The sequence below is a fragment of the Astyanax mexicanus genome, chromosome 7 (assembly GCF_023375975.1).
Source record: "Astyanax mexicanus isolate ESR-SI-001 chromosome 7, AstMex3_surface, whole genome shotgun sequence".
NCBI lineage: Eukaryota > Metazoa > Chordata > Actinopteri > Characiformes > Acestrorhamphidae > Astyanax > Astyanax mexicanus.
The window spans coordinates 21,101,223-21,117,074 of NC_064414.1; the positions used below are offsets into that span (position 1 = coordinate 21,101,223).

Genomic DNA, 15,852 nt, shown 5'->3' on the forward strand with positions numbered 1-15,852 from the left:
ATGTTGAAGCTCAAGTTGAGTTCTAAAACATCAATAAAACTTCCAGAGAGAACTGCTCAAAGGGGTGGATTTGACATGTTTGACTGCAAAAGTTTTTCAGCAAGATTTAGCAAGATAGTTATACTGTATACTGTTATTGGAAAGTTAATAAAGAGACAACCTCAATTTAGCATGAAATGCTTTAAAAAGGACATCGAAACAAGCTTGTGAAAACATGCTCTGATCATGCAAGAAGCCTCAACATTTGCTTTTTGGGGCCCTTTTCATTTAATTGTAAAAAGTTTCATTACCACAAAATGTAGCATCAGATATTTTGCAAGAAACCTCAAGTTGGATGGATCACTATCTGGCAGGCAGTCTGATGTTTGGCAGATGTCAGAAAACTGCTGCTTGCTGGACTGCTGAGTGAGATAATGATCTTGGGCCTTGCAAGCACCTGACATGTCACTAGAGCTTAATAATCAACCCTCTTCCTTAGTTAAAGATGTTCTGCTATTGGATTACCCTCAATTGAATAGTAAAAACATGTACATTTGGGTTTATATCATTTAGTGTCTTTAACCTTAGACACAAGTTCTCTGTTTTAAACGGAGGTGAATATAAATAAGTTATATGATGCTCAACAACACTCTTTTTGTTCAAATAAATTTCCCTCTTCTTCCAATTTTGGGAATTCCTAAATGAGCATACTGTCAGGACTGTCTGCCTGTCCTGGACTCGAGTTCTCGCTCTCTCTCTAAAGACTACATTTCCCAGTTTGCACCTGTGCTCTACCCTCTGAACCCGCATGACACATACTATATTATTTATTTTGTATGTTTATTATCACTGTGATTGTAATCTAGATTTTCCTTGAGGCGTTTTAAAAGAAACATCTAAGCAAACTTGTTTGGTTTGGTTTGTTTGGGTTTTGTGCCATATCAAGCAAACTTGTAGAAAAAAAGCTCTGTTATTGGAAGGAGCCTCAACATTTGCTTTTTTGGGCCCTTTTTATTTTACTGTAAAAGTATCATTATCACAAACATCAGAAATATCAAGTCTGATGAATCACTATCTGGCAGTCTGATGGGAGAAACTGCATTTGGCAGATGACAGAAGATTGCATCCTGCTGGGTGCCAGGAGTAAAATTTGTTGGACTATAATGATCTGGGGCTGTTTTTTAAGAATTGGGCTTAGCTGGTTTGGGCGCTACTCGACTCCAATCAACTCTACTCCTTTTTTTTGGTAGCTGGCACATGATTTGTGTTCTCACTACCACAGCTTCCCTGCTCTGAAATGTACCTGGAACCAACGCAAAACACTGTCAGTTCCATTACCATAGAAACAGAAACAATGGAGATTTCTTAACATATTGTGTTCCAGATTCTCGATTCGTTGCTTTATTGTGCAGGGTGGAGATTCTTCTTGGCCAGTCAGCATTCAGTGGGGTTAAAGGTATTAATTTTATTCTTAAAACATTATAGCAACCGTTTGGTGAAGGCCTTTTCATGTCTTTATGAGGTCCATAAAAGATGTGGTTTGAATAATCCTGCAAAAAAAGAGCCTTGACCTCTGAACATCCTTGGGTTCAACTGGAATGCAGATAGCCTCATAACTGTCTGATCCTTCAAATACTGCAAGACTGAATGAGCACACTACAGAATCTCATGATCTTCTTAAGGTCTTTTAGCAATCTTTTTTAAAGCATTATTTAGAGTTTTCCATAAAAGAGCTCACTTGATTTTGAACACAATACAAAAATAGGAGAGTTTTGTGGGGTACAATATAATACACTTATACTCACTTTATCAACGGTTGGATATGCAGTTCTGATGTTATCAGGTAAGATGTAGCCTAAGAGCTAACCAATGAGCCTCGCAAACACCTTACATTTCACCAGAGCTTCATAACCAAGTCATTTCTCCAAGTAAGGATGTTCTGTTATTGATTTTCCTTTAATGTGATGGTATGAGCAGACCTCATTTCGGAGGATGTTTTTTATATTTTTATCTTTAGCCTCAGATGCAGCTCTTCTACTTTGGACGGAGGTGAATATAAGTTTAATGCTGCCCCACAACACTCAGATCTGTTTGCATTTAATACACTGTTGTTCGAGTAAAAGTCTTTGCGTCTTCCAATTTTTGTGAATCCTATTAACTAAGCATACTATACTACTCATTTTGTATGTGAAATGCTCTTATGTGAAAGGTTTTCTGAAAAGAGTAGAGGCTTGTATTCATCTTTTTTTTTACCAACTCCATTTTCAAGAGTTTATTTCTCCCATCTTTGTGCTGAAATGGTTTATGGTCGTAAGGTTTCTTTTTACAGTTGTTTTGTCAGGAATGACCAAAGGAGGATGGGTTCCTCTTACTGAGTCTAGGTTCCTCCCAAGGTTTCTTCAGTTTTTTCTTGCCACTGTTGTCACTATCATTGTGGTGCTTACTCATAACAGGCTTGGACCTGTATATTTTTAAGACTGCTTTGTGACAACATTTGTTGAAAAAAAAAAACAGTAAATAAATAAATAAATGTGAAATGAATAAAAGATGCCCCATTCCCTTTGTTGTCCTGGAAAATAAGGTAAATACTAAAGGCCAGTTCCATATTATTGCACACAGTTTTGAAATAAGATTGAACAAGTTCATACAAGGGTAATAGTCAGGTGTCCACATACTTTGGCCATATAGTGTACAGCAGTTCAAGTGGTGTACAAACTGAAAACAGAGTCTCAGAATGAAGAAAACGAGGTCGTAGAACTGACTAAATGTCAAAGACAATGCAGTGAGCACCTGTGTGTGTTACTGATTAAAAAAGACTGCTCCCAAACATCCAACCCAGGGGGTCAATGTCTGTTGAAGGTCAGGCTAAAGATTCATGACAGATAAATCAATGCACTGCCTGGTGCTTTGACTGTTTTATCTAGTCCCAAAAGACTGCTACGTGAGCTACTAAGCTAATGCTGGCTTGGCGTGCCTCAGAAATTCCTGATTGGGCTTTCCAGTGCATCATTATGTATTACTGAGCATATATTGACAATATGGGTGGATTAGGAAGTGAATCTGTAGAACAGGGATAATGAAGTGAATACATTTTTTTATGCAATACACATAATAAAAGCTTCTAATGGCATTTTAATAGAAGGCAGTTCCCCAGGGTTGCATGTTAAGCCCTTTCCAGTAAGTGTTTAGTTCACTGTTAGTAATAAATAATGCAACATGTTATCAGTGAAGTGAATGGAGGATTCCTGTTAGAGTGCATAAAGCTCTTTATCAGCGTCTGAAATCACCTGAGAGTGCTGGAATGGACCTGGTCTATTACTGAAACAGCCTGAGAGAAAGAGTGGGAGAAGGGAGGAATGAGAGAGGAAGAGAAGAGAGGCAGCATCTGACATAAAATAAAGAAAAGCAAAGACAGGGTTAAAGAGGAGGTGTAACTTGAACAGAGCTCTGAACTGCAAGTTACTTTCTAGTGTCTATATTTAGCACTAGATTAGCAGGGTTATCCCTGAGTTTAGAACTGGCCTCACCTGAGAAAGCATGGCATACTGCCCTCTCCTGGCCATGCCAATGCTGAGCAGGTCATACACAGAGGAGGCCTCCTGCATGCTGGCCTCCCGCGCCTCCTGGTGCTCCGGCGTGCGGCTGATCACTGCTTCTCCGCTAGCCTGCAGGGGCAAAAGACAGAGTGCTGAGATTGCCTGTACCCATTTCAACTATGAAAAGGTGTGTTAACCTTCTTTTGTACAGTACAATCAGAAATATATTTAGAGCTTTTGGTGATATCCCTGTAACTTATTAAAATGTGGAATTCAGAATGTTAAGCTAATGCTAATCTGCCTGGCTACTGAGATGAGCTCAGAGCATAACATAGACAGTCAGAACAAAATTCTGGGAAAGATTTTGTACTTTCTGAACCTGAAGTGCTTATTCTTTTTTATTTGTTTCAGCACAAAGTAAACATTTACTTTACTCCGCATCTCTTTTTTTATTTCAGCCATTTCTCATTTCTCATTCTGTGAATAAATGCTCTAAATGACAAAATGTTTATTTGTAATTTGGGAGGAATGTTGTCTGTAGTTTATAAAATAAAACAACAATGTTTATTTTACTTAAACATGTACCTTTAAATAGCAAAATCTGAAAAACTGATTTAGAAACTAAAGTGGTCTCTTAATTTTTTTCCAGAGATCTCTCTCTCTCTCTCTCTCTCTCTCTCTCTATATATATATATATATATATATATATATATATATATATATATATATATACACACACACACACACACACACAACACAGTGGACACAGTGTTTTTCATTATTTAAAAATTGTAGGATTAATTGTAGATCAGTAATTTTTTTTAAAGTAATCAATACTATAAAAAAAACATATGGATTTAGTAAACAAAAAAGTGTTAAACCACGTTTTTATATTTTAGATTCTTCAAAATAGGCACTTCATGTTTAGATGACAGTTAGCGGTAGAGTCACCTGATATGGCTTTTAGTTATTAGCTGTGCTGAACTTGTCAAGAGTTCATTAATTGAATTTCTTGTCCTCTTTGTGTGTTTGAGAGCATCAGTTGTAAAGCTGTGAAGAGGCAGACTTGGTATACTTTGAAAAGCTCACTTTGAGTAATGGTCTAATCCATATTATAGCAAGAACTACTCAACTAAGTGAAGAAAATAATTACTTATCCGAAAAATATCATGACATTTTTTAAAAAGCGTCCTTAAGTGAAGTCCCAATGGCCTTAAAAAAGCATTATGAAGAAATGGGCTCTCATCAGGACCACCCCAGGAAAGAAAGAAGACCAAGCTTTAACTCAGTTCTTCAGAGTTCACAGAGTATTTTGTTTTGTTAAACATTTTTGAGTTAGTACATGATTCCTTATGTGTTTCTTCATAGTCCGGATGACTTCAGAATGAATTCACAATGTAGGTAAAAATAAAAACATTATGAAACATTAAAAAAACCCAATGAGAACTGTGTCCCAACTTTAAACTGGTACTGTATATAATACATAAACTACATTTCTGGGCTGTATGCGGCATACATTGACTGCAGAGTAGGTGTTGGAATGCAGCCATAGGAAGAACATTTTAGTATTTTTATCCTTGATAATGAAGCTAAAAATCAGATGGTGGGCAAAGGCTACTATAAATTTGTTGGCGTTTTAAGAAGAATACTCTTTCTTTAACAGACTGACCAATTTTAATCTGACCAGTAACATGAACTAAAAAGGTAAAACATGTATTTAGTTCAGGTTGACATTGAAACACTTAGTTTAATTAAAACTAAACTAAACAAGCATTAAACATAATAATGCTACATTTGCTTCATTCGGTAAAGAAACAAGGGCCAAACAAGTAAATAAAATGTATGTAAATAACCTTTAAAATGTTAAAATACATAGATATAACGGTTCATCATGTTCATATGTCTTATACAAAAAAGTTCTAGATCTATAGCATCACTCCACGTTCTCCTTGTAGCACCTTTCATTTTAGGAGTGAAGCATCATGAGCAGATTTCGGAATTCGATCTTTGGGCAACACGCCAGAATCTTTTCCCCTAAAGCACCAATTATCACGGTCCAGTAAGGTGATATGGCAGACATAATATCCCACAGCAAACTGTGACACATTCCTTCCGTTCTAAAATATACACGGCAGGTAATTAACAGCCATTGGAATGTACAGTATTAATCAGGGATATCTGGTTATACTGTAGAGTGTAACTGAGCTGGAATAAGGAGGAGATGGATTATATGTATATATATAGCATAGTGAGGGAGAGGGTGTGAAAATGGGGGGAGGAGGAGGAGCAGAAGGAGGAGAAGGAAGAGAGAGAGAGAAAGAGTGAAAGGAGTGTGAAAGAGTGCCTCACCATTGACTCGGTGATGAGCAGCAGGAGAACAGCCTCTTCCACCACGTCCTGAGGACAGAACGCTCTGCACGGGGGAAACAGGAAAGGGACAGGCACACGTCATGCAGGTGTGTGTGAGTGTGTCTGAGCATGTGTGTCCAGTTACACGTGTCAGTCTGCAACGGAGAAGAGCTCTACTGGTTTCATGGAAAATCTAGCCTACTCTCAGGTATCCGGAACACCGCAGCTATTGTTCCTCACACTGCCTCTAAGCCATTCTGGGACACTTCCTGTCTTTCCTTTCAGCCTCCTGTCTCTCTGTCTGTGTCTCTGTTCTACCTGCTCTACCTATGGGCCCTGGTGGAGGTAATAATCGAGACACTTTATTAAAGATAACCCTCTATTTTGATGATCCACGATGCTGTCAAACTTTCTGAAAAAGGTGCTTCAAAACATTCTAGTATTGATACCATAGATGAACCACATTTATGTCCATAAAGAACCATGTTTGTTTTTTTAAATTGGCAAAAACCTGTCAAATAATTTAACTGAATTTAAAGCAGCAGTCACTATGATTTTTTCTTTTAAATTTAAAGCAGTAGTATTCCTAATTGGGAGAGGAAGGAAAAATATTAAAGAAACAATACTGAGTTAAAGCACTGATCGCTCTTGTCAGCCTTTTTTTTAAATTTCAGTTGTGGACACCACCAGTCCCATTTCCACACTCAGGTTTGTCAGGTATAGACAACAGTATGCAACAAAGTATGCTGCTGCAATGGAAACAGGTAAACTGGTTATTTTATGCTATATGCTGTAACATGTAATCACTGATCTTCAGTCATTCACTAACCATAGCTGCGTAATTTACCACAACCTCTAGCATAGTACAGACAGACATTATGGACATTGAAACGTGGACATTTCTTACTGACTGCTCCTTAAAATTCAGAATTTCATGCAGCAATTTGGTATTCTTACACATGTTCTATACAATCACACATTCTCAAATTAGCGATCTTTAATAAGTTAATAAGATTTCCCCAAATGCCCAAACCAAAGATTGTTGCTTTAAAAGGTTACAATCATGACAAGCACGGCACTTTATGAAATGAAAGAAGGTCCCTCAACAACACATTCATTTAATGTAGGTATTAATAGGATGTTTACTGTCCTGGGAAGGCTCTCCATTAGATGCAGCAACATTACTGTGAGAATTTAACTGCATTCAACCACAAGTGCATTAGTGAATCAGATACTGATGTTTAATGATCAGATCAGTTTAATCTCATCCCAGAGGTACTGGATTAGGGCTTATCTGGGAAACAGTGACATTGCGATATTTAGTTTTTCTATTATATGTGCTGCAATGATTAGATTTTTTACCAGATTTCTCTAAAAGTTAGAGATCTATTATGTCATGATAAAAATAATGACAAATGAGTCCCAAACTATAGTGAAAACAAAAGGCAGATTTAATCTACCTCAGGTGTATATACATGAATAAAAAATCTGAACATTGTGAATTATTTTCCTTTTGTATTAAGGAAGTTTTAGCATGACTTACGCACACATTGCAATGGCGATGCTAAAACGATATACTATGCAACCCTATACTCGTTGCTGAAGCTGCATCAGTTCAGAGAATGTTGAGCGGCTTTATTCCCCTGTAGCACAAATGTGGACATCTCAAATCTAAGATCACACTAAAATATAAACTATAAATATCTTTCTAATCAGCTGTTTTCACCAGATCATCAATAAAAGTACCGGTACACGTTTACTTCCCAATATTTGAATATACAATACTGGTCAAAAGTTTTAGAAGTTTTAATCTTTCCTTTTTCCATTTATTTTTGCCATTTAAGCTTGTCAGGTTTAATCAGTTACCGCAAATGGTACAAAATCCTGTGTACAAGGGGGCCAGGGCTTTTAAGGAAAACCCTGGGAACTTTTTGAGTGCTGTAAAAAATAAAATATTGTAAAAATATATTGTAAAATAAAAGGGAAAAAATATTTACTGTTTTAAAAAAGAGTGGGTGATTTTTGCAAACAATTCATTGGGTAGCAGCTTACAGTTGGTAAATAGCAATGGAAATCAACTAAGCTTAAAAAATGTCAATTTACAAAGTCTTTATCTATAGTAAAGCAGTATTGGAACAGTATTGGAACAGTATTGGAACAGACTAAACTCTCTACTGCAGCATTTACACAACACAACAATTACACAACAAATTCACACTTTCATCATAATAACTACAAAAAGACACAGAAACACAGACGAAGACAGAGAGTGCCGTTTCCCACACCTTTAAAAGACTCTAGAGAAATCTGGTACAGGAAGAGGTCTGGCTGACCCACAGGGCAACGCCCTTAGCTCAGCCTAACACTGGAATAAGTTTCAGTTTCAGCAGTGAAGAGAAAAATTTGAGGTCTGACTGGTGAAATGCAGTAATAAAGATCAAATCATCATTGCTAAGATAAGGAAATGAATAAAAAACACCTTGTTTGGGTAATGAAGCACTGCTACTGCACAACTAAAAATGAGAGTGTTCATGTTTTAGAAATAAAGTTCCACAGTAATATATTCACAAGTAAAAGAGTGTCCTGCTGTTCCACTAATCCTCAGTAAGACACAGTGAGTTCATGTCCCCATTTAGCCTTCTGTTCTATCTTTTCCTCCATCCTTTATTTCTCTCTATCTCTCCCTCTCTCTCTCTCTCTGCCTGTCCTTTCTGCTAGTAAATACACAAATAATGTGACAGAAATGGATTTAACAGCAGGGGACAGAGCCAAGTTGGAGAAGAGAGGAAGACTGAATGTGTATGTGTGCCTGTGCTGGTTTTTATACATTTTCAAAGACTCAAATGTTCTGACTTTTTAGACACAAACTAGAAAGCAGGGACAAACTACAGTATTAAGGGTTGTATGCAAACATTAAATATTAATTTAATTAGTGCTAAAAACAGTAATTTGTGTTTACTTATATTAAGGTGAAAATTTGGTTAAGGATTATGCTTAGACATTTCCAGTTACATGCAGCTCTGGAAAAATTAAGAAACCACTTCAGTTTCAGAAGCAGGTTCTCTGATTTTGCTATTTATAGATATATGTATGAGTCAAATGAACATTGTTGTTTTATTCCATAAACTACGGACAACATTTCTCCCAAATTCCAAATACAAATATTGTCATTTAGAGCATTTATTTGCAGAAAATGAGAAATGGCTGAAATAACAAAAAAGATGCAAAGCTTTCAGACCTCAAATAATGCAAAGAAAACAAGTTCATATTCATAAAGTTCAGTAATCAATATAGTTCAGTAATCAATATTTGGTGGAATAACCCTGGTTTTTAATCACAGTTTTCTTGGCATGTTCTCCTCCACCAGGCTTCCACACTGCTTTAGGATAACTTTATGCCACTCCTGGTGAACAAATTCGAGCAGTTCAGCTTGATTTAATTGAGATCATGCATCTTCCTCTTGATTATATTCCAGAGATTTTACATTCGGAAAATCAAAGAAACTGATCTTTTTTGAGTGGTATCTTATTTCTTTCCAGAGCTGTATAGTTACTTACTTTTTGTAACTGTTAATTTAAAATGAGATTTTACACAGCACCATCACCTATGTATGGATGGCCCCATGTTCTGACTTTGTAGAATAACAAATATGTGTGTGTGTGTTTGTCAGTGTGTGGTTGTGTCTGTGTTTGTTTGTGTGTGTATGTGTCTGACCCCTCTGTGTTGTAGCGCTGCGGTGGTCTGGAGGAAGGATAGATGGTATCTTTTGGATGGGTAGCCCCCTCCATGTGCAGCCAGGCGGGGGGTGGGTGGGAAAGTGGCCCCCAATAACTGTCCTCACTGACGGAGCTTAGCAAGACCTCTGCTAGCTTCCTCGACACTCCCTGTACAATCAAAACAGTGTGTTTATGAGAGAAAAACAATAAGGCAACATTTCAGATTTTGTATTTTTGTATAAATTTTTTTACAACATTACATCACATTCTCTTTGACTCTTTTTTTTCCAGACAGTAAGATATTGCATGTTTTATCCATTTAATTTGTTAATAAACATCTATTTCTGCATTTTAGTCCTGCAACACATTCCAACAAAAGTGGCGGGAAAAATAAAAACTGGGGAAATTCATGGAAAGTGGTGACAAAAACCGCACTGCCTCAAGAACCATTATACAACATTCAGCTGATAAAACTACACACTAGCCAGGAATTACTTTTGCAAACCTTTGACAAGCACTATAGAAGCACACCAGAAGCCTTATTGTAACTATGTCCAGAGGAGGCAGCAACTTCTCTGAGCCTAAAAGCATCTGACATGCACCACCACACAGTAAAAACGTATATTGTAGTCAAACAAATCAGTGATCCAGATCTTTTTTTGGGGGAAAAATGGGCCTGTGTGGTATGGGCCAAAGAGGAAACCTTTCCACCATTTATACTGTTAACAGCAACAATTCCAAAAGAATCTCATGCCATAGGATTGTGTCTGTACAGACACAACATATGCTGTCTTCAAAACAATATATTCTCCAGCATGGGATGGCCATGGGTTTTTCAACAAGACAATGCAAAACCACGTGCTGCAGATGAAGATATAGGTACTGCATTGACCCTCAGTCGTGATTTGAACACAATAGAGTATGTGTGGAGAATTGTGAAATTCAGAATATGCAACATTGATGACAATGCTTTTAGCCGATGCTCCCAACTTAAATAGCTCCACACTTTTAGCCGATGCTCCCAACTTAAATAGCTGCACACTTCATAGCGCCACACTTCATTGGTAGAATTCTGAGGGCCCTGACATTCAAAACAAGGCACTGAAAATTTTGATAGTGTGCAGTTAGTTTATTTAAGAAAAACTGTTTATACACAGAGAACCTTGAGGTAGCTTTCTGGGTGCCCCGTCATGTTAGTCACGTTAAATTATGTAACAAGCATGAATGAACAGGTTGGATAGGAGGACACATTGCAAAAGTAATTCAGTGGAAATACATGAATATTATAGAGATATTTTCAGCAACAGCTGGAATTCATGCTATTCCACAGAATTAATTTGCCCCTTTCACTAGCATTGTAAGCCTTTTGGCAGCATTGGCCTAAAATGCTTTTTTTTGGAATGCTGGGGGCGAACGGAGGTGGGCAATTTGATACAAGTTTGTACTGTATTTTTAGCACTATAAGTCACATCCTTTAATATCCCCATAAATCGACAGTGCACCTTATAATCCTTTTGCCATGGATTTGTATGATTTCTACCGGTCAAATTGTCTCCAGCACCAAGGCTGTAGCAATGTTAGCATTAGCCGCTAACAACAGCGCTAGCTCTTTTGTCATTCAGAGGCAAGTATATCAAACTGGTGTCTGCGTGTTTACTGTGTTAAAACAAGCTACATGGGATGAGCCGCTAGCTGATAGCGCCCTAGCTTACTCTAACACCCAAGGTTCCTTAGTGTTGCGCTGTCGAGCAGCATTTATTAGCGCTAAGTGCTGCTAACCGCTGCTGCTAACCGCTAAAATAGTGGAAATCTAAGCTTACTGTAAATAAACATAAGCACATTTCTCACGTAAATAAACAGTTTTCAGGAGAGAAATCATTTCAGTTTTGCTTACTTAGGTGCCTCCCTCAGCTTCCCTATTAGAACTATTGTCCCATTATTACAAGTGTTGCTTAAAATGCACCTTATAATGTGGGGACACAGAATTTCAACATTACAAAGTTGTACATGTTTACCTTCACATTTTTTTGGAATGTGTTATAAGCCTAAAATGCAGAAATGAACTGTTTTAAATAAATAATGTATTAAATCAATGAAATTATGTTGACCAAACAAAACATGAAATATGTTTGAATACTGTCTGAAATACTGCCTTTTCATTTATGCTGTCCAAAGTCTAAGACTAGGCTAAACTAGCCCTTTATGATTTTGGGTTACATAATAATAATGTTCGCCTCTTTGACCCAAAGATGTCTCACCTTTCGAAAGCTCTGAGAACCACGACTCTCTACCACCCTCAGAACCAGACGCAACTGGTGAGTTCCCTGAGCCAGGTGACTAAAACACACACACACAGACACAAGAACACAGAGACAGGAGGTAGGATTAAAAAGAGAGCGATATGAGGACAGATCAGGTTAAAATAGAACACTCCTCTAGTGAGTACAGCAGGAAAGCCCAGAATAGACTTCAGTGTCTGATGTCAATACAAGCCCTGCTATGAAAAGCTATGAATGAATCAGGGTTGGGGTATTGATAAGGAGATAAATGCTGGAGAGCTTTAACACCCTCTGGTGTCTCAGCAAGCAAAATCAAGTCCATTCAGTGCCTTTAGTAGAGGAGCACTGAGGACACCTGCTGGACATGAGGAGAAGATAATGTCCTAACCAGGCCCAGGCCTTGGGTCTGATGGGACAATGGCTACGTGGTTTCTTTTTTTGGCCTCATGTCCAGCGGCAATAACCCTACAAAACTGTGCGTCAGCATCATACCCATATTAGGAAGTCCGGGTCTAAACTATGAGAAAAATGACTGATGTTCTTAAAAAAAAATCACTGTTATCTCACCCCGGGGTAAACAAAATGTTCCAAACCTGATACATTTTGTCCTGTTTACATTTTCCTCCTGAATGACACTGGATGCCCTGAAATATGGATTTATTTATTAACAGAAAATCTGAGTGGAGTCATTCCTTTGCATTGAAATGACAAAGGCATGGCTGCAAAAAAAAGGGTACAATTTGGGAGAAAAATTATTTAAAAAAATCACTGCTGATTCATTTTGTCCTGTTTACATGTAAAGTTCTGTGAGTCTTCTACAGTATTACATTTTAACACAAGTACATACGACCATTCTTCTCTTCTAGTACTTGTAAATAACATGTAAATACAAACAAGCATGCAAACATATGCAAAAGTCAAATTAAATATGGATAAGTTTTATTGATTTGACTGATTTCTTTTAACCAAACATTCACATTTTGGGAACAGCAGCATTCCTAGTAGCAGCCCAAATGAAGATGGAATTCTGTCTCTATTGTCCATGTGTACGGCTTCAGAAACGGCTTCGGAGTTAAGTGTGTGTTACAGATATAGGCAAATTTGTCTGCAATGTTACTAAATTTGAAACCAGAGTCTGTGCAGTAAACACTAGAAGTCTCAGACTGCCTTCCTTGAGCTTCCAGCAGGAAAACAAAACAGATAGTCCCTTTGAAGACACAGTTTGTCAAGTAATTGGTGCAGCTCCTTCAAAGTTACATAGTACAGTATCTAGACAAGCCAAGCTTGGACTAGCAATGATAGATTTGCTATTCTCTCTATCACAGGTTAGTAGATTTTCTGAGAAAAGAGAGGGCTGTTTAGGGAAAACAGAGAGACAGTTACAGACAAACTTGTTAAAAGTAAAGCCGACAGAACCTTCTCCAATCACCTTAATGTTCCTGTGATTACAACTGCAAATATCAGTAGTAAAGTTATTCAGGGGACTGGGAGTGTAGCCAGGCTTCCTGGATGCAGCCGCAAGAGGAAAAATGACCCCATGCCCAACAGAAAGGCAGTGTAAATGTTAGACAAAGAGGAAATGAAAACTTCCAAAAAGATAGAAGCTAAACTCCAAGGACTCCAAGGTACCTCACAAGGTACATCGGTGTCAAATCACATCACCATCACTTTTTGTGCGACAGTTGGCTCAATGGAAAAAGACCCAGGAGAAAAAGCATTAAAAAGCCAGACTGGATTTTGTGAAAAAGCCAAGACACAATGCTTCTGGGACCATGTTCTTTGGACAGATGAAACAAAACTGGAGCTTTTGGCAAGTCATGTCAGCTCAATGTTCACAAATAAAACAACAGCTTTTAAAGCTTTTAAAGAAACCTACTGGGAAACATGGAGATGGTTAGATTACATTGTGTTGAATTGTGTAACTCCTAGCCAGAATCTGACCGTGTACACAATTCCTGTTGTTTTGGATCACACAACAAACTCTAGATTATCGCTTAATGGGAGTCTGATTTCTGCGAGAGGTCAGAATGTGACACAACGCTGGCATCATCACAGATGATGCATCTTCAAAAGGATAATGACCAAATAATAGCATCCAAGAATTGCTTCTATAAACTCTAATCATAATCCTAGCAAACATCTATTGAAAGTGTTAAAACATCCAGCCTGGAGAATGACATGAATAGGTATGGAACTTGCTTGTTTGTAGTAACTGCCTCTAAAGATTGGGCAACAATATATTAGATTTGTTTTATTATTTAGGAAAGCAAATTGTAGAATTCCATATTTTGGGGGAAATTGAACAAATTGGGGGTTTCTCTTTTTCTAGCAAAGGTGGCAACACATTTGTCCATGTATGTAGGGCGTAACACAAACGTTACTTGTAAAATTTGCACCTGAATATGTTATCCACAGACTTAATTACAACCTCTACAACATGGGCAAGACCAAAGAGCTTCCTAAATAATGTCAGGGACAACGGCATAGACCTGCACAATGCTGGAATGGACTACAAAACCATAATAAGACGCTGGGTGAGAAGGAGACAACTGTTGGTGCAATAATAAGAAAATGGAAGAAATACAAAATGACAGTCAATTGACCTGGTTGTGTACTTTGATTATGAGAAAGGTAAGATAGATTCCTAAAACTACACGGGGGTCATGATCGAAAGGCAGCTGGGACCACAGTCCCAGTAATGGATTACAATCCTGCAGTGCCCGCAAGGTCCCCCTGCTCAAGAAGGCACGTGTGCGGGCCCGTCTGAAGTTTGCTAATGAACACCTGGATGATTCTGAGAGTGATTGGGAGAAGGTGCTTTGGTTAGATGAGAAAATACAGCCAAGGCAACAAGGAGTGGCTCAAAAAGAAGTACATTAAGGTCATTGAGTGGCCTAGCCACTCTCCAGACCTTATTTCCAAAGAAAACTTATGGAGAGAGCTGAAGCTCTAAGTTGACAAGCGACAGCCTCAAAATCTTAATGATTTAGAGATGATCTGAAAAGAGGAGTGGAACAAAATTCCTCCTGACACATGCACAAATCTCATCATTAACTACAAAAATGTCTGACTGCTGTGCTTTCCAACATGGTTTTTACCACTAAGTATTAATTCTTGGTCAAATACTTATTTCTTTCTGCAAAACGCAAATAAATGTATATAATTTAAACAATATTTTTCTGGATTTTTTTTATATTCTATCTCTCATTGTTAAAATTAACCTACCTTTAATATTTTACACTGTTCTTGTCTTTGTCAGTGGAAAAAAATTACAAAAAAATATTATCTTCACTGTAACTTTGCACTAGTCCTTTAGATCATAGTATGTAAACATGTTTAACAGGTACATATTCAATAGAGCACACACACACACCCCCATACTAATACACACACTGACCCTTTGTGCAGCAGGCACAGATATGCACTCTGGAGAGCTGCCTGCAGGAAATAGCCTGGATCCATCTCTGCTGGAGGAGCTGACACACTGCTTTTGGCTGTCTTGGCACTAGGTGTGCTAACAGTCTATTAAAGCAGAAAAAAGAAACGTGTTTAAAGGCTAAATGGTTCAGTAAGAGTAATATCAGTATGACAGTGGATATTTAATGAATATTGTGTTACACAATACAGGCTTCAAAAAAACAGACACACACTTGTATATCTTACTAAATTAGTGACACATATGTCCTTGATTACATCATTCAAACACCTGAATTATGTTGATTAAACAAATTAAAGGTGCAAAATCTAATATTTTAAACATTATTACAGCAGCAAACAACAGGAGAAAAGAGTAGCAGGATCAGAATAGCTCAAAAGCTACTAGGGACAGCAGGCAGGATCTGCAGGATTACAGTATGTTAGACACAATGCTAACAGCCAGGCACAGGAGGGTTAGAGCTCAAATGCCAACAGACACAGCAGCCAGCATCCTCAGAATTGTTGCAGGTTAGTCGGGATGCTAACAACAGGCTTCTGCATGATGCTAACAGATAC

At 37.8% G+C, this 15,852-nt stretch overlaps 1 protein-coding gene across 2 annotated transcripts in view; it reads right to left on the minus strand.

Annotated features, from left to right (window-relative positions):
* The window catches only part of ttc7a (tetratricopeptide repeat domain 7A), an 88,014-nt gene that overhangs the window by 49,386 nt on the left and 22,776 nt on the right, over nucleotides 1-15,852 (minus strand). For both annotated transcript variants that reach the window (XM_022684975.2, XM_007255779.4), the window contains exons 6-10: nucleotides 15,257-15,381; nucleotides 11,839-11,917; nucleotides 9,579-9,748; nucleotides 5,865-5,928; nucleotides 3,507-3,644 (exon numbers count right to left, since the gene is read on the minus strand). In XM_022684975.2, the coding sequence (XP_022540696.2) occupies nucleotides 3,507-3,644; nucleotides 5,865-5,928; nucleotides 9,579-9,748; nucleotides 11,839-11,917; nucleotides 15,257-15,381 (576 nt within the window). The remainder of the gene's footprint in view (nucleotides 1-3,506; nucleotides 3,645-5,864; nucleotides 5,929-9,578; nucleotides 9,749-11,838; nucleotides 11,918-15,256; nucleotides 15,382-15,852) is intronic.